General features: G+C 36.3%; 5 protein-coding genes across 6 annotated transcripts; 3 read left to right on the top strand and 2 right to left on the bottom strand.

Moving 5' to 3' along the window:
• The first annotated feature begins 505 nt into the window (after positions 1-505).
• LOC100180314 (retinol dehydrogenase 13-like) lies at positions 506-5778 on the top strand. Its single transcript, XM_018813712.2, has 8 exons — positions 506-757; positions 1243-1361; positions 1913-2068; positions 2301-2417; positions 2580-2680; positions 2941-3166; positions 3931-4036; positions 5477-5778. Exons 3-8 carry the CDS (start codon positions 1942-1944, stop codon positions 5616-5618), a joined length of 819 nt encoding a protein of 272 aa, XP_018669257.1. The 5' UTR covers positions 506-757; positions 1243-1361; positions 1913-1941; the 3' UTR covers positions 5619-5778.
• Positions 5779-7188: 1410 nt separating this feature from the next.
• LOC100177958 (uncharacterized protein DDB_G0287625) lies at positions 7189-9921 on the top strand. Its single transcript, XM_002129612.4, has 4 exons — positions 7189-7506; positions 7914-8005; positions 8354-8557; positions 9010-9921. Exons 1-4 carry the CDS (start codon positions 7347-7349, stop codon positions 9661-9663), a joined length of 1110 nt encoding a protein of 369 aa, XP_002129648.1. The 5' UTR covers positions 7189-7346; the 3' UTR covers positions 9664-9921.
• Positions 9922-10064: 143 nt separating this feature from the next.
• On the top strand, positions 10065-15577 carry LOC100184266. 2 transcript variants are annotated; one of them, XM_009861580.3, is made up of 10 exons: positions 10065-10401; positions 10632-10828; positions 11214-11337; positions 11477-11542; positions 12048-12291; positions 12807-12940; positions 13170-13232; positions 13535-13787; positions 13943-14463; positions 15093-15577. In XM_009861580.3, exons 1-10 carry the CDS (start codon positions 10386-10388, stop codon positions 15212-15214), a joined length of 1740 nt encoding a protein of 579 aa, XP_009859882.2. In that variant the 5' UTR covers positions 10065-10385; the 3' UTR covers positions 15215-15577. The 2 variants fall into 2 exon arrangements, with proteins under 2 accessions (XP_009859882.2, XP_026692235.1); XM_026836434.1 differs by lacking the exon at positions 10065-10401 and having other exon boundaries at positions 10670-10828; positions 11177-11337.
• Positions 15578-16103: 526 nt separating this feature from the next.
• Positions 16104-18945, bottom strand: LOC100185836 (ADP-ribosylation factor 6). The gene is made up of 2 exons (XM_002129893.5): positions 18587-18945; positions 16104-17886 (listed from the first exon to the last, which is right to left on the bottom strand). Exons 1-2 carry the CDS (start codon positions 18820-18822, stop codon positions 17532-17534), a joined length of 591 nt encoding a protein of 196 aa, XP_002129929.1. The 5' UTR covers positions 18823-18945; the 3' UTR covers positions 16104-17531.
• Positions 18909-20456, bottom strand: LOC113474622 (protein prenyltransferase alpha subunit repeat-containing protein 1-like). Its single transcript, XM_026836441.1, has one exon. The coding sequence runs from the start codon at positions 20174-20176 to the stop codon at positions 19010-19012; it is 1167 nt and encodes a 388-aa protein (XP_026692242.1). The 5' UTR covers positions 20177-20456; the 3' UTR covers positions 18909-19009.
• Between the last annotated feature and the right edge of the window lie 38 nt (positions 20457-20494).

Raw genomic sequence — 20494 nt, 5'->3', positions numbered from 1 at the left:
TTCTTTTGTGTGAACAGCGCAGCCGAAACAAGGTCGTTAGCTCAATGTGCGATCAGCCATATGCGCTTTCAAACAAAAAAGGCGTAGATTTGAAATGAGGCCAAAACAATTGCGCAAGCGGTCACGCGCCTATTTAATGCTTTCGAACTAATGGTGACACACCTCGTACATGTCCTTCAGACACTTTTTTTTATACTTTGCGCAAAAATGTAGATTTTGGTCACCCTAAAGTTTTGTTTCGCAACATTTTCAACATCCCGTAGCTGAGGAGAAAATCCGGACACTGATCACGTGATGTACAAGATTCAAAATCGATGGATAAATAAATATTGCTCTTATGTTCCAAACTAATTAAAAAATAGGGCTAATTTCCTGGTTAAACTCAATTTACAGGCTCTACTCTAAATTTCTGTACATTTTGCGTTCAAAAGTTTGACGAAAAAAGGTTTTGGCAGTGGGGAAGTACCGTAAGCATGATTTAATAACGTCACATGTTACTGTATTTAACCGTTTTGTGCAGTGAATTTACTAGCTTTAAAAAACTCCTTTTACTATCTACACATAATTAAGTAATAAACAGACAGTAGTAACACAGGCTGGGTTATTTAAATCGTTTGGGTCACATACTGTGGTATGCTAGTTGTATCTGTATGAAACGTTAAACAGAATATGAGTTTTATAAATTCACCTGTGTTAACCGGGTTATTGTACCGCTGTCATTTTTCTCTTCGGCGTTTGGAGCCATCCTACTCATAAAGTAAGACATGCTGTTGCTTTTAAACTTTTATACCCCCAGTAAAATCGAATTTTATGACAGTATGTGATAAATTCTGAAAATAAACCTGCAGTTTCTATTTTTTTTAAATTTATTCTTGTTAAATGAAGTTTTAGTTTCATATAGTTATCAAATCACAACTACTTCTGTATTATCACTATTAGTATTTGTGCCTTACTTTGTTTCTGCATGTTTTGAATTTTGACATTTAAAAATTGGTAGCCAAAAATTGTAAGCGGGCAAGATGTTTAAAACAGACCATCCGTTTTCGGTTAAGCAGGCACATTTTTACCTGATACTTTTGTTCAAGAGGTTTTCACCTGTGTATATAAATTGTGTGATGTGTTATACCAACTGTCGCTGCCGGCTTCACAAGAATAAACAAGCTACATTTAGTTATTCTTGCATTTTCTTAGTAGAATCACATAAAACCTAATTCAACATTTTGTTGTTATTTTTATTACCAGAGAAAGCAGAGGTGGGAAGCAATGTCCGAGTAAAGAGAGATTGGATGGGAAGGTAGTTGTGGTAACTGGGGGTAGTTCGGGTATTGGGAAGGAAACTGCGAAGGAAGTTGCAAAAAGAGGTGAGAACTATTATTTAGCACAGCTTGCTGTATGGAAACTTTTTCTCTTATATATTAGTGGGGACATAAGGTAAGGCATTTTCCCATGCCATGGCAAAGTGGTTAGCAGGCTGTTTGCTGCTACCAAAGTGAGCGAATGTGTCATTGGGCAAGACACTTAACGGCAATTGTTCTAACCCAGTGATCCATAATGGGTTGTCCAAATTATCAATCATATAAACAAAGAAAAAAAACATAATCACCCACAAAGCAACACTTGGTAAGTCGTAAGTTGGCACGAGGTGTATGAATACCCGTACTATAACGACTGTCGTTTCTCGCCCATGTGAGGATAAAGTAAGTTACATTCATGTCATGTGAGTACATGATTTAGGCCAGAGTTTGCGCTTCTACCCATTTATTTATGATTTGTTCCAATTTGCTTGCTGATTAAATAAAGTTAAACTGTTGGTTGTGTTATAAACATTAAAGAGATATTGTAACGTCTTATTTAACATTGATTGCATATGTTTATACAATGTATAAATTAAGTATATATTTATTGTTTTTAGGCGCAACAGTTGTCCTAGGTTGCAGGCATATGGGAAGATGTGAAAAGGCAGCAAAAGAAATCAGAATCGCAGCAAAAAGTCAACACGTTGTTTGTAGATTCCTTGATTTAGCAAGTCTGGATTCTGTGACTAATTTTGCAAAGATGATAAACCAAGGTGCTAAATATAGTAGTTCTAGTATTCATTCGGTGTTTAACCTCACAACTATTGGATGCGTAAGTTAATACCAGTCTGTACAGTTCTGGTATTGTGCTAAATTGTTTGAGATAAATAGTTTACCCCCCTTTTTTTAATGTGGTTTTTCAACTCCTGCAGTTAATTCATATATTTTTGGTGTTAATTACACCCCCTTAAATAAATTAGTGTTATGCTCATTTTCACTGCTCAGAACTGCCACACATTGATGTCTTAATAAACAATGCTGGAATTATGAAGCCAAGACCTCCTAAGGCAACTCCATTGACAGAAGATGGTTTTGAAAGACAACTAGAAACTAATTATTTGGGTGGGAATTATGCTTTATAACTGTGGCAATGATTTTGTTGAATGATAGAATAACACCAGTCGTAATAATATGGATGTTTTGTTTCACATCCTTCTTGTAATAAAACTGCCATATTTTCCCAGACCAAACATTACAACAGCCAAATAACATCTGCATTTGCAGGTCATTTTTTACTGACAAACTTGCTTATGGATAACTTAACAAACGGAGAACAACCTGGCAGAATAATCAATGTAACTTCTGCTGCTTATGAGAGAGGAAGTGTTAGTTCATTGTGCTTTATAACTGTATTTATGATTTTCGGACATAATGTTTTGTACTGAATTTTACTTATTGTAAACTATTTTATATTGGTGAGTGAGGTTCTAATGCAGTAACCATTGTAGTACCTAGGATTCAGGTTACAGTTAGACCAGCTAGTGCTAAACCATGCATTGTCACTATGAAAAAATATATCATTTTTCAATGCAACATCCCATTGGAACCATATTTAATATGTCATGTAATTTTTCTTAACATACAGATTGATTTGGAAGATGTTGAGAAGTCATCTTTGGAGGGGGAAGAGAAGTTAACAGAGCTTTATTACCAAAGCAAACTTGCTAATGTTCTTTTTACTGATGCCCTGAGCAGAAAAGAAGAGCTCAAGAACAGGATAACTTGTAACTGTTTAAACCCTGGTGTGGTCCATACCAATATTGACAGATATTCATCTATACCACTATATGCGCTGTCCGTATATTTATATAGTAAGTTTTCTTATAATGTTATTTCCTAACTTTTACATTAAGACAAGGTGGTTTATTAAAGCAGTGCTCTTCAACCGGTGTGCACGGTGCACCCTAGGGTGCACCAAAATATGCCAGGGGTGCACCACTGCAAAAGGGTATACAATGGTGCATCACAAACTTCAAAAATTTTCAGCAATAATATTCAGTTTTGAACATTTTTAATAAATTTAGCCACTTTTTTACAGTTTTTTTTTATATGAATTCTATATCTTGCATCACTGGGAATTGCGAAACTAGTCTTTTCTTTAACCGCAAACCACATATTCCTAATGATCTTGATTAGCGGTGCTTTTCGACTAAACAGGAACTTATTCTCGTACGCATTTCTCCTTGATGACGTCTTTAGCTTTACGTTAAAGCAATCAGGGGTGCATGAGTTCGTCGCAACAACTTTAGGGGTTCACCAACCCCAAAAAGGTTGAAGAGCACTGTATTAAAGTATGTCCATTATTTTTTTCTAAACTAGATTTTAATCTTTGCTACCATAATCGAACAAACAAAAAATGAATGTTAAAGTATTTTGTAAACTTAAAAGACCTGAAATTTCTGCTCAAAAGTATCTTAAATAATGTGACTTTTGTCAAGCATTTATTACATTGCTTTAAACCTGTGGTTTACCTATCTCAATAACATACCTATCTCAATAACCCCAAAGCTATAACATAGATGGTGTCAGTGTAGAAACACTTTTCCTTATTTGATGACAATATATGTCACTACAGAACCTTTCCAATGGTTTATAATGAAGACACCGCTTCAAGGGGCACAGACAAGTCTATATTTATCAACAGAGCCAACTCTATCTAAAACTACAGGCCGCTACTTTGAGTGAGTAAATCATTTTTCACTAAACAACAAGTTTTTCTCCGTGTTGTAAAATATTTTTGGTGTGCTGCAAACAAATCTAGATTGTGCTTGAAAAATACAAAAAACCCTGACTTAAGTGGAGGCGATACAAACTATAGGATTATTTATAGTAGAGTGGGGGAAGACAGGACACTTAAGCACATATTTCCAAAATCAAAATGTATGACGATAGTGTGATTGTGTTAAAAACACGATCATATGAAAGTTATGGGTAACCGTATTCATCTTACCCCGCATCCGTCGTATCATCTATCTCTTTGTCAAAACTAATAATTTGTTTTTAATAAATTGTAATTATAGTAGAGTGGGGAAAGATGGGACACTCAAGCACATATTGTTCAATACTTTCAAAATTAAAATACATGACAGTTTTTAGGTGAGAGCCAGAATTAGTACTATCATATCTTTATTAAGTGATACCAGTTCAAAGAAATATATTAAAATACATAAAAAGTTATTTAGCGGTTCGCACAACAGATGTAATTTTACCAATTTAAAAACATAAGGTAAGACAAGACAGTATACAATCCTTGTTAACGTTGATTTATTATAAATTTTTTAATTAGAAATACATATAATTACCACAAAATAATTTTTTACATTTTAGCTACAAATAGGGTATTGCTACACAGTTTATATATAACTTCAAAACATTTTTTTCCTATTTTAAATTGAAGTCATATTGACCCTTGAAAAATTTTCCTAATGTTTTAATCTCAGTTTTTTTCTTAAAACTAAAACTAACCTTATAAGACAAAGTCAGGTTGTACGAAATATTTAAGTTTTTATTATAAACCTATTTCAAATATTCACACTCGCAAACTACATTTTTTACACGTTCAAAAAAATTTGTTTTTATTTTACATTTTTTTTTTAATATTTAAAAACACTAATCCGTTTGACGCTCTTTAAGTCGAGATAATACTGTTGAATAATTATGCAACTTTACATTTCTGATTATCATTAAATGTGGGTCCGTAAAAAAAAAATAAAAATTCTTATCTGACCAAGTGTTTCATCTTCCCCCATCGTACTCTCTTTTTTTTGTGAAAACAAAACTTAGTTTTATAAGACAAAATCAAACTCTGCGAAATCTTACAGTGTATTTTAGTAAACTACGATAATGGATTAATGATTTGAACTGGCAAACTAAAAAATTTCATTAGTTTTAATATGATTCGACGAGCATTTTACTAAAAAATGTGTTTCACACCAAATCTGAATATTTAAAAAAGTACCAGAAATTTTACCGCGCACTTTGTTGTACCATGATAATACTGGCCAATAAAGCTAACATTTTTTTCGTCCGAGTCTCTTCTTTCCCCACCCCACTATATCTACTTTGTAAATTGTGTTACATATGTGCGTGGTGGTTATTTAACACTAAACCTTGACCAACAGCGACTGTGAGTTCGTGTCTAAAACAAGCGAGATATGCGACTGTGAATTGGCTGACAAACTTTGGGAAGCCAGCAAAATGTGGACACGGCTGGATGAACGTCACACCTCTGTAAGCCATGATCTACGAGAAGGGAAAAGTTAAAAGTGAATATAAGAAGAAACTGCTGTTTAAAAACTGGTCTTTTGAATATTTTCTACAAGCAGTGTTTGAAAACTTTGTCGTAAATTCCATGGGTCTCCATATTGTGAATTAAAAACTGCCAATAAATTCCACAAATAGCCTATGAAAACTCTGGCTCGAACCAATTTAACGACCTATTCAAATCCCCCCCTTACATGCTTGTATTTACTGGAAATTTATGCCCGAGAATGGTTTAGTAAATGATTAATGATATATTATATACAAAGAAAATTAGAATTGTTAGGAGAAACTCCCTTTAAAACGAGTTTTAAAATGATCGGCTATTTGATGTGATTCTGTACCGCAACCCATAACCAATGGCTCAAGGATATAGCTGTGTGTACGTCAGTGCAAAGGACGGTAGGCGGTTGAGAACAGGATTGAATATCATGTAACGGACGCCCATTCAGCAGCAGCGAAGCGTGAATATTTATACCTTTGCTAAATGGGGTTCGTATCCATAGCAGAGCGAGTGATATAAAATTAGAATAGCGGGAAAGAGCTGCACACCACAAACCAAACGATAATAATGCAGTTAAAAGGATGCAGAGCGCTAAGATGCGGTGATAGTGTAGTTAGTGTTAAACAATGTTTAGTGAATTTGTATGCCTTTGGTAAAATAGGTTTGTTTTCAAATCAGACCAATAGGTTTAGGTTAGAAAGGCTGCAGAGTGGTAAGATAGCGCTGGTAATGCAGCAAGCGTTAAGCCATGTATTCATATGCCAAGTGCTTTTGAACATTTCTCGCTTGATCAATTGTCAGTCCACTAGGTTTACCGAACCGACGCACATGAACGAGCAGGGTAAGGTACGGTTATAGTCGAGCAAGGAACGCACTGTATTACGCAGCTTTAACAGACTAAAAGCGTAAAAATTACTTTGTAGGGAACTGCCAATTTGGATTTCTGTTACTTAGATTTTTTACCATTTCTTCCTTTTAAAGTTTCGATTACATTAGTATATAACGTCAAGTTATGCCAATGAAGCTTATCGTGACAATATGGTGTGCGGTTCGCGGTCGGGCATACGAGAATAACACATATAAGCGACATTGTGGTCTTGAATATGCTAACAAAGAATATATATATATATTTGGGTTAAGGTGGGTATCGTTATTCGTTAGCTTATACTAAAGGCTGTGATAAGATAACATATAGATTATAAATTATCTTATCACAGCCTACGATATTAGTTAAAACAGCGAAAAAGACAACAACAACAAGACAGTTGTTAAAAAACGCATCGATTTTAACAGGCGTAAACGTTAAACCAAATCCTTACCACATGCAACGGTAGGCTACATGTTCCAAAAGGTTAATGACAGCAGATCGATATATATACAATATACCATTATGCAAGATAAGCATTAGTACACCGAATATGATAAATGCAATTCAATACCCGGGTGCTTAATGAAATAACTTCCGTTCGTCTGTATAACTGTTGATGCTATAGTGTGACGTGTTATCTGTAATCACTACGTTAATACTAATGCTGGTTGTTGTTGTCTCTGTTAGGTTCGCAAGGTTTTGGTTTACCTTGTTTTTTTTGTCGGTAAAATGATAGTAACTCGGTAGGAAACTGCCATAGAACTAAACCGCCTCAGCAGTACAAAGCTTATACGAGGCCTGCTGTATATAGACAGATAGAAGATACCAGAGCATATAATACAAAATGGACCGATAACGGATGGAAATAAAACGTATTATGGAAGAAACTACGGCAAAAACTATTTCGCATTGTTCGGTGCGGGTGATGCTACCTCTGTTTATAGCTATGTTAATGTTTGCTGCTGTTATACTGCTATCGCAGATGGACACTTTGCGTGGAAATGAATGGGGGAGACCAGGTAAGGCTTCTTGTGTATGTTTTCTTTAACTTCGATTTAACAGAGCACAAGCACATTAATTCACCGTTACTCGTTATATATATAGCCCTAAAATAACCAATTACAAATGTACAATGTGGAAATGGAGTGTAACTCGGAAGTGGGCGCGGGGTGTCTGTGTAATAACTGCTCGTTACATTCATTCATTCTGCCCCTTATTTTCCGACCTAATATGTGGATGTCGTTCCCCATACAATGTTCGTAATAATTTAGGCCGTTTTAACAATGTCTATGAATTTCTAAAAGAAACAATATCACTGTATCATATCCGTAACCACAACAGACATTGGCGTATCTTGTGTAAATATAACGCTTCTTCACGACGTATATGTGTTGTTCAATGTGAGTAAGACTTTGCTTTATTTCAGCGTTCATGACTAAAAAGATACGAAGTGAACGAAACCTTCACACAAAAGACATAACACAAACCCATAATAAGACAGACAAAATACAACAGCAGGTACGTCAACCTAATTAAAGGAGATGTGTCAATATTCCCGATAAGCGTATATCCGTATAGGGGGGACGTGGTGAGAATAGACTCATCATCGGTGGATTAATGTTATGAGTTATGACTAAAGAAATTAATCCGTTTCTGTAACTTTAATTGGATCAGAGTTTTGGGGGTTATAAGCTAACGATGTATTAAATCTTGTGTTTGATCACTGTGCTTGCAAGATACTGTAGGGCGTAGGCTATGTATACTTTATACTCAAAGCAGAACAGAAGAACGCATCTTAGATTGGAATACATTGTCTGGCTCTGTGCTATAAGGAAAGTCCGCTAATACAGCAATGCTTTATCGTAGGCGGGCCTGGCACTGTCTGTGCTTAAGCGGGAACGAGCAGCATGGCACAAGCAGGAAGCGGTATACGAGGGCATGATAACCCAGCTGCTGCGTCAGAACCAACTGCTGCAGACCAAGCTGAACGATACAGTGCAAAAGTTGAGACCATGTGTAGATCAACTGCGGCAATTGAAACGAGAGTCAAGAAAGAAAGAAGAAAGGGAGGTATAGGAATATCTATTTATATGGGATGTTAGAACATAACGGTAGACCTCGTGTATGTCCTATGTTATGGTGCAGTGCAAACTTCACTAATATAGCACGGGGCTTAAACATATTGCTGGAATAGCTTTTCTACGGCCGCACCGGTTACAGTAGTGTACTTATTTGTATGTATAAGTTATAACTGGTTATTATGACAACCCAGAATTGAAAATGGATTGGAGCAACTGGCGTTTTGTGTCTTAACTCAGGACAGAAACGTCGAGACTATCACCTATGGTCTGAAGGCGAGCGCTCTATGCACGCGTGCCAGGGCTTCGTACAACACATTGTAAATTCTATGATTGTTAAAAGAAAAGTGTAGGCTTATACTGTTTCAAAGTTCAGGTTCTACGATGGTCAAACTAACAGCAGTTTTTTGGAAAACCACAGTCTAACATTCTTGTTTTAAACAGATTAAACATAGAGACGAAAACAATCGGGAAGAAGCAACTAAAATCAACACCAAAAACCACAACAGTTCTGACGACAAATCAGAACAAGAAGCACCAGAAAGCAATAGCAACAAAACAGGACTACAAACAACAGAAAACATAAAAAGCAACAACAACAAACCTGACAATAATACGGGACAAGACACATCGCAAGTCAACAACAACAAAGGCCCCGGTGGCAAAAAAGAACCAGTAACAACAGAAATCAACAACAACAACAATCCTGGTGACAAAACAGAAGCGTTAGAAAACTCAACCAAGGTGGCCGATGAAACAGAGCGGAGCGAACTGTCAGTCGTTCAAAAGATAAAGGTGGCATTAGGTAAAGAAATAGTGGTTAAGAAACCTTTGGACAAAGCCGTTGAACATTTTGTCAAGCCGGATTTGAATTCAACCATAACAGAAAGTAATAAATCTATACTCGGAAACGAAGATAGAACAGACACTAATCTTGCTGAAGGTAACATGTACAAGGAAGTTCAAGATCTTGACACAACCACTATTGCACTTACAGCCAGTGCGATAATGCTAGAAAATACGAATGATACAAAGATACAAGATGACAATACTAGCCAAAAGAAACATTTAAATAAAAACGAAGTTGAGCTCCCATAGCGAGATTTACCGCTGTGAGATAAAGTTTATAGTATACAAATTGTGCAACGTCAAATGGGTAATATAGTTCATATTTACAGTATTCTTGCCAACATAAAAATTGTTAAGACTTTTTACAGTTTTATATGGGGCCAGTTGCTATGGTGTCATCGAAATGTGTGAATCACTGCCACAACGGGTAGTCCACCTTATTTTACCTATGCAGACAATAAAGTTTCGATTTGTTTATTGCACTTCAAAATTACACCTTTAAAAAGGGAGCTGATCAATTTGTTTATTTGCTCGTACCAAGAGTTCTAACATTTAACATTGCGTGCGTAAAGAGAACAAAAATGAATGACGACTCTGCTGGTATGACGTTTACACGTCCTTATTGCCATCCTTTCGCCCCGGGCGCTTTACTTTGGCTAGATGTTGTCGGCCGAGTTAGAATACAACGCATAATAGGAAGAAGAACACATATTTGACATTGAGATATCAGTAATTACCAATTAACAGTATGCATGTTTAGGCAAAGATTAGATGTATGTACTTTACACCATAAAGGGGGGACTTTCATCGTTTAGTAAGTTTCACGACTGAAGAAGACTTATATAAGTCCGAAAGTTATTTTGAAAGCACGCGGTGTAAACTTTCAGTACGGCTTGGTCTGTAAATTAATGTGGATTGTGAGATAAATCTATACGAGAGATCCGGTATCTTGGAAGAATTACTAAAGAATAATGTCAACTGGAAGAAGTAAGGCAACATATAATACAAACTACATAGAGAATACTTTAGATATCATAAAGCGTGCCTATCGCCCTATTGTACAATAAAGAGATAAAGGTCCATAATGTGAACCAGGTGGCTTATAGCCTTTGACTGAGTTATACAACTTAACGCTGATGTTCATATATTATTGTTGTATTTAGCTATCTCTTAAATATAGTATACACACATTATTGAAAACCTGTTGAAATTATCAGCTTGCCCAGCCCGTTACGTTCAAAAAGATGGAGCCTGCTACAGGTTTGGTGGAACCCATCTTAGCTACGACGACGCAGAAGCGTTATGCGAAGGCGAAGGTTCGAGGTTGGCTGACTTGAGTGGAGCTAATTCTGATTATATTAAACAACAAGTAAAGAAACTTGGAGGAAATGACTACTGGATCGGATCTTACATGGTGGGTTTTTATGCAGCAGTATATACTTGTGTGTATAGGTTGTGTTATATAGGTTGTCAATCTTTCATCTATATAGGGCCCAATTTTAAAGATATCGGTCCACAAAAGAATAAAAGCATGTCCTACACGCTTTTGCTTCCGTTCAGACACTACAAAGAGTAAAAAATGTAAAGCCCTAAAACAAGTATTTGGTTCACTCGTTCTGTACATCTCAACCTCGCATACGTTTAAAACTATGCCCCGCGTTATACAAAGAACCGCCGACATCAAAAAAGTATCTAATGTAAATAGTTGAAATTAATACAACGAAAAGAAGTTGTAATAATAGTTGCTATGTAATTTGTAAAGTTTAGCCTCGAATTCAAACGAAGAGATTGTTTTCAAGGCCTCAAGCAGAACAGTTACTAGGAGTGGCCCAAAATGTCCGATGTTTCGACGACAAGGAGTCACGAGTGGACATTATGACAAATTGATTTGCAACTCCGCATACCCGTACATATGTCAGAAATGTGAGTGTTTTGTTTGTGCTTATTGCAGTTTAAAATACTGAATGTTTTGCCTGAAAAGAAACATTTTGTAAGAAATCGACGTTTCGACATTATAGTTCGTTCTCCTTCATCAAAATAATAAAGTTAAATGTTTGTTTAGTTGGGCCAGTACCAGCAGAGACTGCAGCCGGATCGCCAAATCAGCCTGTCAGGCCATCTCGGTTTGGTAAGTGCGTACAAATTTATCTATTATGTGAAATCGAATAAGTATGAAACCGAGTATGAAAGCGAATAGGATCAAATAAATTAAAGCTACGAAGAGAAGGAATGCGACAAAACAAGTCGTTAGAAACACACCACGGGTAAAAACTACCCCGAAGCATTAAAATATAATGAATTAAAAACTGATTTTTAAACAGATGCGTTATTGTGCACGCGTGTAAGATATTTGTTATTGGGTGTAACAGTCACGCCTTTTATATAATTTTGTAAAGCTTTCTGGGCGTGTTATTACAATATTGTTTAACCTTTATTCCCTTTTTTCAATGCGTTATTTTGACTTTAAGGTGATATTTTTTTATTAATTAAATATAATACCCGATAATTATTGTGTAGCATACTTTCGGACCTTTGAAAATCTGTAACCGAGAAGACAAATTCAACTTTATGTAATGTTGTGTAACGTATGTGTTCATGTTTTAGTTTTCTTTTAATCGCATAATGTGTAACAGGGTTCGGTGGGGAGGTAGAAGTACCGTTGACAACCAGCGCAATAAGAACTCGTTCATCCACCACAATAGCTCCAGCCGACTCTAACAACCAGTTAATATACGCGCTCGTTTCTATGGCGGGACTTATTGCGCTTGCAATTATTATATGGCAGTACAGGAAACGAAAAAGGATACGAAAGGCGAAGTTAGCCAAAGCGGAGAAGATACCAGAGAAACCAGTAGCTCCTGATACTATAAGTGTGGGGTAAGGGTCGGTTTTATTAATATAGACTTTCAGACATACATGACTTATATTTTTAATATCGGTTTATAAGGTATAGAGTCACGAGTTGAGCACTGTTAAAAGGGGCATACCAAGTTACCAGCAAAAAGTAAAAATTTGTGTATTGATAGAAATGGTCAAAAGTAACCTGATAGGAAATCCCATGCATTGCGCCGCGGCCAATTTTTTTACTCCAACGGTCGAATTTGCGGTTTTGAAACTCATTTTTCAACAGCTGTTTTGTTTTTTAAAACTTTGATGGTACCATTAGATTAAACTTGGGCATATTTATCAATTTACAAATTTTGATTTTCCGTTGGTATATATGCCCCTTAAAGACAAGGCATGCTCATGTAGTTAGACACAACTATATAATTGACTGTTTCTGTTAATATGGGTTATACTTGAAATCACATAGAAAAGGGGTCATGATGTGCCATTAACCCAACTTTGCTCAAAACGATTAAAATAATATAACGTAAGACTTTAATTAACAGAGGGTTTTCCACGTCGAAATCGAACACATTAAACAAGCAAATTTATTTACCAAGCAACATTACTACTGTGACATCTGCTGGATCAACATTGAAAATAAAGCCGCAACATGAGCGTAAAGGAAGCTTTATCAACGGTACAAATTCGGTTATATACCATGTGTTGCAACTCGTGCTGAGCGGGCGCTTAATTGATGTATGAAACAGATTACCCGTGTTATTACGACAGTCGTTGCCCAGCATCACGAGACTAAAACAAGTTCATTTAGCTTTGTACAATATATTATAAACAATTACACGTAGCAAACATGGTGTAACGTAAACATTGTACGGACAAGATTTACATTATTTGTTTTAAAATCGCAGAACAATCTATGGTGCATTCGGACAGTGCTGGTCAGTTGAACTCAGCATTTGAACGGGATCCAAGTAAGTTGGGCAGTAATCGACAACCTATAACTGGTATTTCACCCCCAAAGTTACACACATACTCAATAACACTCCTAAGCTTGCATAAGTTGTATAAAACAGAACACCCGCGTGTTGTAACCTCGGTCGTTGCATCGCCGGTCGTTGCCAAATTACCCATTCATTTACTCATTAATTCAGCTTGTAAACGCGCACAACGCACAAGGTATGTGAAACAGCACACGTGTGTTATAACGACTATCGTTGCCCCGCCACGCGAAGATAAGTAAGTTACATTTATTTTAATAATTTACATAAAACAGACCACCATTACAAACAACATTACCAAATGCGTTCAAAATCTATGGAGAGGAACAGAAGACACGAAGATGAAAAAAGAGATGAACAGTGTTCTCCGTATGGACATATGAGCAGACGAAGCCGAAGATCACGTGGGAGACGTAGCCAATCACACCGAAGATCGAGAACACGTGGAAGGTCTTACAGTGGTAGTGAACAATCTGCGTTTTCAGATACTTCGTCGGATTCAGTGAACTCGAAATCAACATTTAAAAGGTACAACTGGTCAGTGGTAGTTGGTAGATACTCCTGGAAGGTCCTGGTTTGAGTCGTCTTAGTTTGTCATATTAAATCCTGGCTTCTTTGAGTTTAAGAGTATTTTTGTCAATCTTGTTTTTTTTTTTTCTTAACAGTAAATTTTATCTACTTAGATCTGTGCGTAGAGGAAGTGACGCTAGAGACCCAAGAGAACAAGAACACTATTACTCCTCGCGTCGGTATGGTCGACCTTCTCAACGAACCCGGAACTACGAAGAAGTCTACCGCGAGAGGGAGCACCGGCGCAGATCACAGTACGAGAGGTACGCCACGGCTCTGCCTCCAGAATCCGTTCGTGGACGAAATAATGGAGAGATGGCGTTTAGAGAACAACCAAACCCAACAAATTACGGTTACAGCTCCCGTTATAGTGGGTACGGTAGTCGGTCTGGCGCAGCAGATGCGCCGTACTTTGCACACGTTTCGAACCAAACGAACATTGACCCTAACGAACACCATAAGCACAAAGAAGTTGCTCGAGCTCGTTTGCCCAGGCAAGGTCCTATTAGAGTCAACAGACATATACATGACGTGGAATCGAATGCCGTGAAAGCACGGCGGTCAAACGACTCAGATCATATCTATGAATCATTGGACGAAGTGGCAAGAAACAGGAAGCAGAACTTACAAACGAGTAAGTATTGTCTTTTAATATACAAAGCATAACTTGAACGTTGAACTATATATGGTGCTTAAGTACGCCATAATCTTAATACAAATGCGGACAAGGGCAAGTAGCTTTAAAATAAAACAATTTAATGCACAATGATAAAACAGTAAACTGCATAGAAAAGAGTAAATGATGTTCTGTTGTAACTTGTATGTAACTTGGCCTAAACTGTAACCTGTAAGTTAATTGTGCACAAATACGACAAGTTAATCAAAGTATAATACATTTTAATAGTTCTTTTTTACCTTTTGATATAAAAGGTATAGCCGCTAACTACCTGTATGTGGTATTTCTGGTACTCTATGACGTAGAATTCAGACATCAACCATTAAGTCTGACAAGACAAAACTTAAGATTTATACAGGCGTTACAACAAGTAATGTATAAAACATGAACAGTACATCGGGTTAAATATCATGTCCCAATCCGAAGTAAAACATACATTGGTCACATTATATATACATAAAGCACACGGTTTTTTAAACATTTTACGCCCAACGGCAATCGATATAATGTAACTTCTTTATATAATGCCTTAGGCTATTCGAATCAAATACATAATATGCGGTTTAACAAAATTTTACCTTAAACAGGTGGTCCAGCGTCTAGATCACCAGCACCACAACGACGTTTAGTGTCACCGGATGAAATGAACGTATCCACCGGCTCACGAGCGTCAATGCGCGGGAGAAAACTGCCTTCTATTCCTAATTAATATGAGGAAAGCGTAAATGGACGGCAGTGGGCTTGTAACGGTGAAGGAATGGGCCTCAAAACACTTATATTCCACATGGGCGAGATGAAGTCCACGGTTAGATCACACTATGGGTTATTTGATTGAGACTGAACTGGTTCGATTGTCTCCGAAAAACTTATAAGTAGTTGGAATAATAGGGTGAAAACAGGGCATACGTTGCATTACATACGATCAATCCAGAGGGTTTGTTAGTACTCTGCATTTTTCCTTTACCATCTGCTGAACAAATACATTCTATAAAGTATAGACAATAGGATAGTGTACTTTTTACGAGAAACGACCGGGAAATGATACGCGTTAATACAATAATTATGCGATCTGCATTATTTACATTACGTCAGAGGAAATAGTATTACGTAATGCGGAGCTTAGAATAATCGCTTTAAACAATGAATGAGCATACTGTATTAATAACAATATCATATTCACAGTGTCCAAGCTATTTTAATCTTAAAAATCCTGTGTGTCTAACATTAGTCCACCGGGTCCTCTGTATTAGTGTTACTTTACAGGCTTCCTTATTCTCTGGAGGAAACAACAAACAGCGTAGAGAAACTAAAGTGTTAATTCACCTTCATAGTAGTAACGTTTATTACAACATTTTACCAGAATCTGGCGGGACATTGCTAGTAACACTTATAGTCATAAACAGTAACACTTATAGCCATAAGCCTCGGGTATTGCAATATACTTTGACTCTGCTTAATTGTATAGACACCTAACCCATGTTTACCTTGAACAGCCGATTCAAATGTAGTTCTGTTAAAATTGTATCTGATTGAAAAACCTTGTAACTGTTTAAATTACACTATCTAATCTAACCTCAGTGGCTATCAAGACCTCTGCAAACAAAAAGTATTTGTTTATGGTAAAGAAATTTACTTTAAGGTGGGCAACATATGTATTTCAGAGCTAAATCAGTATGGTGGTGTTGGTAGGACAAATTAATCGCCACATTATCATCTATAAACTATTCATTCATTCATAAACTACTACAGCATACAATAAAGAAGTTTCGGTCAGTAACAAAAACGAGTCATTTAAATACTGGGTAGTTGTGTTCAGTTACAGCCCATTTTGAAGGCACAAAAAGAGTTTAGAGACTGCATAGAAGCAGCTAAAGTGTGTGTGGTACAGCTTCAGCAAGAAAACACGAATATGAAATGTGGTACAAATGTAATTTTATAAAGAATGATTTTAAGTGAACATCATGGTGCCAAACCTGGGGTAGCAGGGTGGGAAAGCCAAATTGGTATGTTCTGCACTGCATTAAAATTTGTTTCACAGGATAGTGTGGGCTAACCAATGCCTTTTTTTAGTTTTCAAATGTCACCTATACCAGTAGCAGTTGACATTACTTTGTACCCAAGTGAACAACTACACCAAGCAAGCTTTAGTAATGCTATATTATGGATAGACTGAAACCTTTTAAATCATTCATGGAAATAAACTTGTGTCTAGAATCTGTAGCCACCATTGACGAAATAAACTATAAAACAGGAGCATAGGTGCCTAACCTGCGGTTGCAGGGCAGGCAGGACAACCATGGATTTTCTACTTTCATTAATATTGAATATTACAGCCAATGTGGGGAAATTTGTTTCATAGAATTGTGTGTCCTTATCCCTGCCTCCCCTGCCTTTAAGTTTGGCTCTTTTTAACAAGAAACAGTTGTATACATGCACATATATATATAACATAGCATAGGTACAGGGCACATACTTCACTGTCTGTGAGTGCGACAATTTACTTTAAAAGTGCATACAACACCCAACACTGTATCTGGTGGGTGAGGGGGTATGGTATGGTATGTACAGCAAAGGCTTTCGTTTGTTGCAAAAATGAACCAGGTAACCTACTTGATGTTGCTTTGTAATTAAGAACAGATAGTAAAAAATTCTAACGCAAAACAAGTTACAATTTTAAGAACATGGATAAATCATTGCTATTTAAAACTAACCATTGTAAAAATGATATTGATTACTGAAGTGTGTGGACTGATCTTAAACCAAATAAAGTTCTTCAAATTTTCTGAAGCTGTTTGTCTTTAATGGTCCAAAGGTTATTTTGAGACCAAACACAACACGTCAGTGTATTGGGTCAATAGCTGATGTTGTATAAATGATAGAGAATAAATTGGAATGGAGTAAAGGCCGATAGAAAACTGAAAGTTAAGCTATACGTCCTAATGTTGCATGTGCCCTAATTTATCTGCTACAAAATTGCAACCGTCTTTTGCTGAAAGTAAAGTCACACACATGCAATATAGAAAGGGTTATTGCTTCTGACTAGCCATCAACCAACGCAGGCCATCTTCTAAACCATCCCCAGAAACAGCACATGAGGGTTGCACGAACCAGTTTCTGTCTCGTAACTTTGTTAGTCCTAGCTTGCTCTGAAGATCACAGGGTTTCATAGCATCTGGAAGATCTTGTTTGTTTGCAAACACAAGGATGACAGCATCTCGCATCTCACGATCGTTTATGATGCGATGCAGCTCAACTTTTGCTTCTTCTATACGATCAGCATCGGCGCAATCAATGACAAATATAAGTCCCTGTGTGCCAGTGTAGTAGTGACGCCAAAGTGGCCGAATCTTGTCCTGTCCACCGACATCCCACACATTGAACCTTCATACAGATGGTTCATGCAGAGTGTTAGTTTTATTTTGACTAATTTCAATACTTGCAAAGATACACACGGAAACTACAACTCTTTGATAGCGCTTTATGTGGTAGAGTACGTTTTAAAACAGATTTACCATGTGTATAATATATAATATATATATTTTTTTAAACTACTTTATATGGTAGCAGATGTGTTAAACAGATTAATCATATAGTTGAACCGAAATACATGGAAGAATACATGAATGAGGTGGCCGCACTTAATTTTAAGCCATACAAAATGTAACTTTCCGTACAAAAAAAAACTTTTATTTAAATGTATCAAACAGAACATACTATATAACAAAGATAGCATGGATTTGTCCTCTGCTGGCAAGGTGTATATGTGTGGGTGCATATAAACTTTTTGCACATTCAATTCATAAGAAGTTCAAACAAATTTAAAGTGTTTGCCCTGTTAAGTGTTTGTGGTTTGCTGAAACCTCTGTGTGTCCAAGTGTCCTATTATATAATATTTATTATTTATATATGACCTGTCCACCTGTGTGATAAACTGTAAGAGAGCATAAGTGGATGTATAAAACAAAATACCTGTGATATAACAACTGTTATTGCCATGCAAGTGACACAACTGCCACAAAGATAAAATTTAAAAATAAAAAATTTTTGATTAGATTCAAAACTACAGATATACATCACTGACCTGGTATTCTTGTACACAACAGTTTCTACATTAAATCCAACTGTAGGTATCGTAGTAACAGCTTGTCCAAGCTTCAGTTTGTACAGAATAGTTGTCTTACCAGCAGCATCAAGCCCAAGCATCAATAATCTCATTTCTTTGTTCCCGAACACCTTTGCTATCCATCCCCCCATTATCAACAAGTTATGTAGATGTTGTGGTGAAAACAAAATTCCACCCAATACGACAGCCAGCATAGATAAAAGCCACGATGGATGATTCAGACTTTTTAAAACAAAATCCAAAGTATAACTTTCAAGTTGGTTACAACAATACCCAAAACCTGTGTTGGAAACACAAACGGGTTAGTCTGTCTAAAGAGTAGGCTATATATATTGCAATAGGACACACTACTTTAAAATGAATGTTCAACAGATTTTTTTTTTATCTAGAATAAACACGCTGTTTAAAAGTAGATAAGTGCCTTAAGCAAAAACAATTTTTTGGGAAACTTTTACAAAAAAACTCTTCACCACAGAGGGAAAACTTTTCTTTTAAATTTAGTTTTACATTTCTGTGGTCTTCATAACTTGGATCTTCCACAGAGCATAGTCTATGCAAAACAGTGTGGTATATCTTGAATATGGCACGCCTGTGTACCCAGAGTGCCTCATGTTTACCATTGTGCAAACGTAATAAATCAGAGTTATGTTCCAAAGCTGACGTCAGTATATCATCCAAGTTTATAACATCAGAGATATTTAAGGGGTTTATAAAATGAGCTAAAACCAAACAGAGAATGATATGTTCAAGATATGACATACAAGAGTAGTCAGACACATTGTACTCTGTCCATTTTAAACCATCAATAAACTCTTTATGTAGGAACTTCACAAATACATTGCTATCCTTATGACTAACACTAGCAGATGGGAAAATTAAGCAATTAATTACCCATACTCTATGGCTCCAAGCTGTGTAGTTTGACGGGTGCATTCTAGCAGCTTCATGCGAAACAGACATTTCATTATTTATTATTTCCCATTCAAACCTTTTGAAGTTCAAAGCCACTGCTAATTTTTTTAGTTTCTTTTTCTTTAAAAGCATTTTCAGCACAGAGTTCGGTTGCAAATTTGAATTTGAAGTTACCTTAAATAATTGATTTAACAACCACCTACGGTGGGAAAAAGATTCCAAACTTTTTGGTTGTTTTTGTAAAACTAGCCTTGCCAAGTTAAGTTCTTGTTTATAATCGATAATATATTTCATCAGCATTAAGTCCTTCCTTATATTCCATGCTGTACAGCAATCTGGGCAAAGTAAAACTACGCATCTAGTAGATTTATTAGCAGCTTCATTTTCAAATGTACATTGTTTCCCTTTAACTACTTTCAGCATTAACTTGTATGCAAACAAATACAACTGCTTTACAAATGCTTTAGAAATTCCAATACAATTCTCTTCAACAATAACAGCGTCATTGACTTTGTCCAAAAACACTACGGCAACTTCTTTTACAATAGCCAGTTGATCAAATATTCTGTTAAACCTTTCAAAAACTTCTTCGGCAGTTGCATTTGTGGTTTTCAACGCTTCTTGTTTTTGGTTCATATTTCAGATGATTAATGGCCTTGATACTACGACCTGGTCCGATCTGACGCCAAGTTTCATCGCACCAAGACCTTTGTAGTTAAATTATGACGTAATATTGGTTAATGAAGGCAAACATGAGTCACCGCAATCACGCGTCTGTAAGAAGTAAGACGTTCTTTACTGGAACAAAATCAAGAGAAACGAAACTTATAAAAATAAAAAACATACATCCTTAATGTCATATGAATAAATTTATTTAAAATAATAGTAAAATAAATAAATCTAAAACACCTTCGTCAACGCCTTAAACAAAACCAATTCAGTTCAATTTAAAGA

This window comes from Ciona intestinalis, chromosome 10 (genome assembly GCF_000224145.3).
Source record: "Ciona intestinalis chromosome 10, KH, whole genome shotgun sequence".
Lineage (NCBI taxonomy): Eukaryota > Metazoa > Chordata > Ascidiacea > Phlebobranchia > Cionidae > Ciona > Ciona intestinalis.
Note: the sequence above shows the minus strand (reverse complement) of the source record. Positions and strands in the feature narration are given on the sequence as shown.

What these genes read in the sequence shown, in the direction of transcription:
- LOC100180314 (XM_018813712.2), top strand. Translation starts at nt 1,942, where the DNA reads ATGGGAAGATGTGAAAAGGCAGCAAAAGAAATCAGAATCGCAGCAAAA. An exon ending in ACTAGAAACTAATTATTTGG is followed by an intron (nt 2,418 to 2,579) that starts GTGGGAATTATG and finishes CTGCATTTGCAG; the next exon opens with GTCATTTTTTACTGACAAAC. An exon ending in CTGCTTATGAGAGAGGAAGT is followed by an intron (nt 2,681 to 2,940) that starts GTTAGTTCATTG and finishes CTTAACATACAG; the next exon opens with ATTGATTTGGAAGATGTTGA.
- LOC100177958 (XM_002129612.4), top strand. Translation starts at nt 7,347, where the DNA reads ATGGAAATAAAACGTATTATGGAAGAAACTACGGCAAAAACTATTTCG. An exon ending in AAATGAATGGGGGAGACCAG is followed by an intron (nt 7,507 to 7,913) that starts GTAAGGCTTCTT and finishes GCTTTATTTCAG; the next exon opens with CGTTCATGACTAAAAAGATA. An exon ending in GAAAGAAAGAAGAAAGGGAG is followed by an intron (nt 8,558 to 9,009) that starts GTATAGGAATAT and finishes TGTTTTAAACAG; the next exon opens with ATTAAACATAGAGACGAAAA.
- LOC100184266 (XM_009861580.3), top strand. An exon ending in ACTGGATCGGATCTTACATG is followed by an intron (nt 10,829 to 11,213) that starts GTGGGTTTTTAT and finishes ATTGTTTTCAAG; the next exon opens with GCCTCAAGCAGAACAGTTAC. An exon ending in CCTGATACTATAAGTGTGGG is followed by an intron (nt 12,292 to 12,806) that starts GTAAGGGTCGGT and finishes TTTAATTAACAG; the next exon opens with AGGGTTTTCCACGTCGAAAT.
- LOC100185836 (XM_002129893.5), bottom strand. Translation starts at nt 18,822, where the DNA reads ATGCTGGCTGTCGTATTGGGTGGAATTTTGTTTTCACCACAACATCTA. An exon ending in GTTGTGTACAAGAATACCAG is followed by an intron (nt 17,887 to 18,586) that starts GTCAGTGATGTA and finishes ATCTGTATGAAG; the next exon opens with GTTCAATGTGTGGGATGTCG.
- LOC113474622 (XM_026836441.1), bottom strand. Translation starts at nt 20,176, where the DNA reads ATGAACCAAAAACAAGAAGCGTTGAAAACCACAAATGCAACTGCCGAA.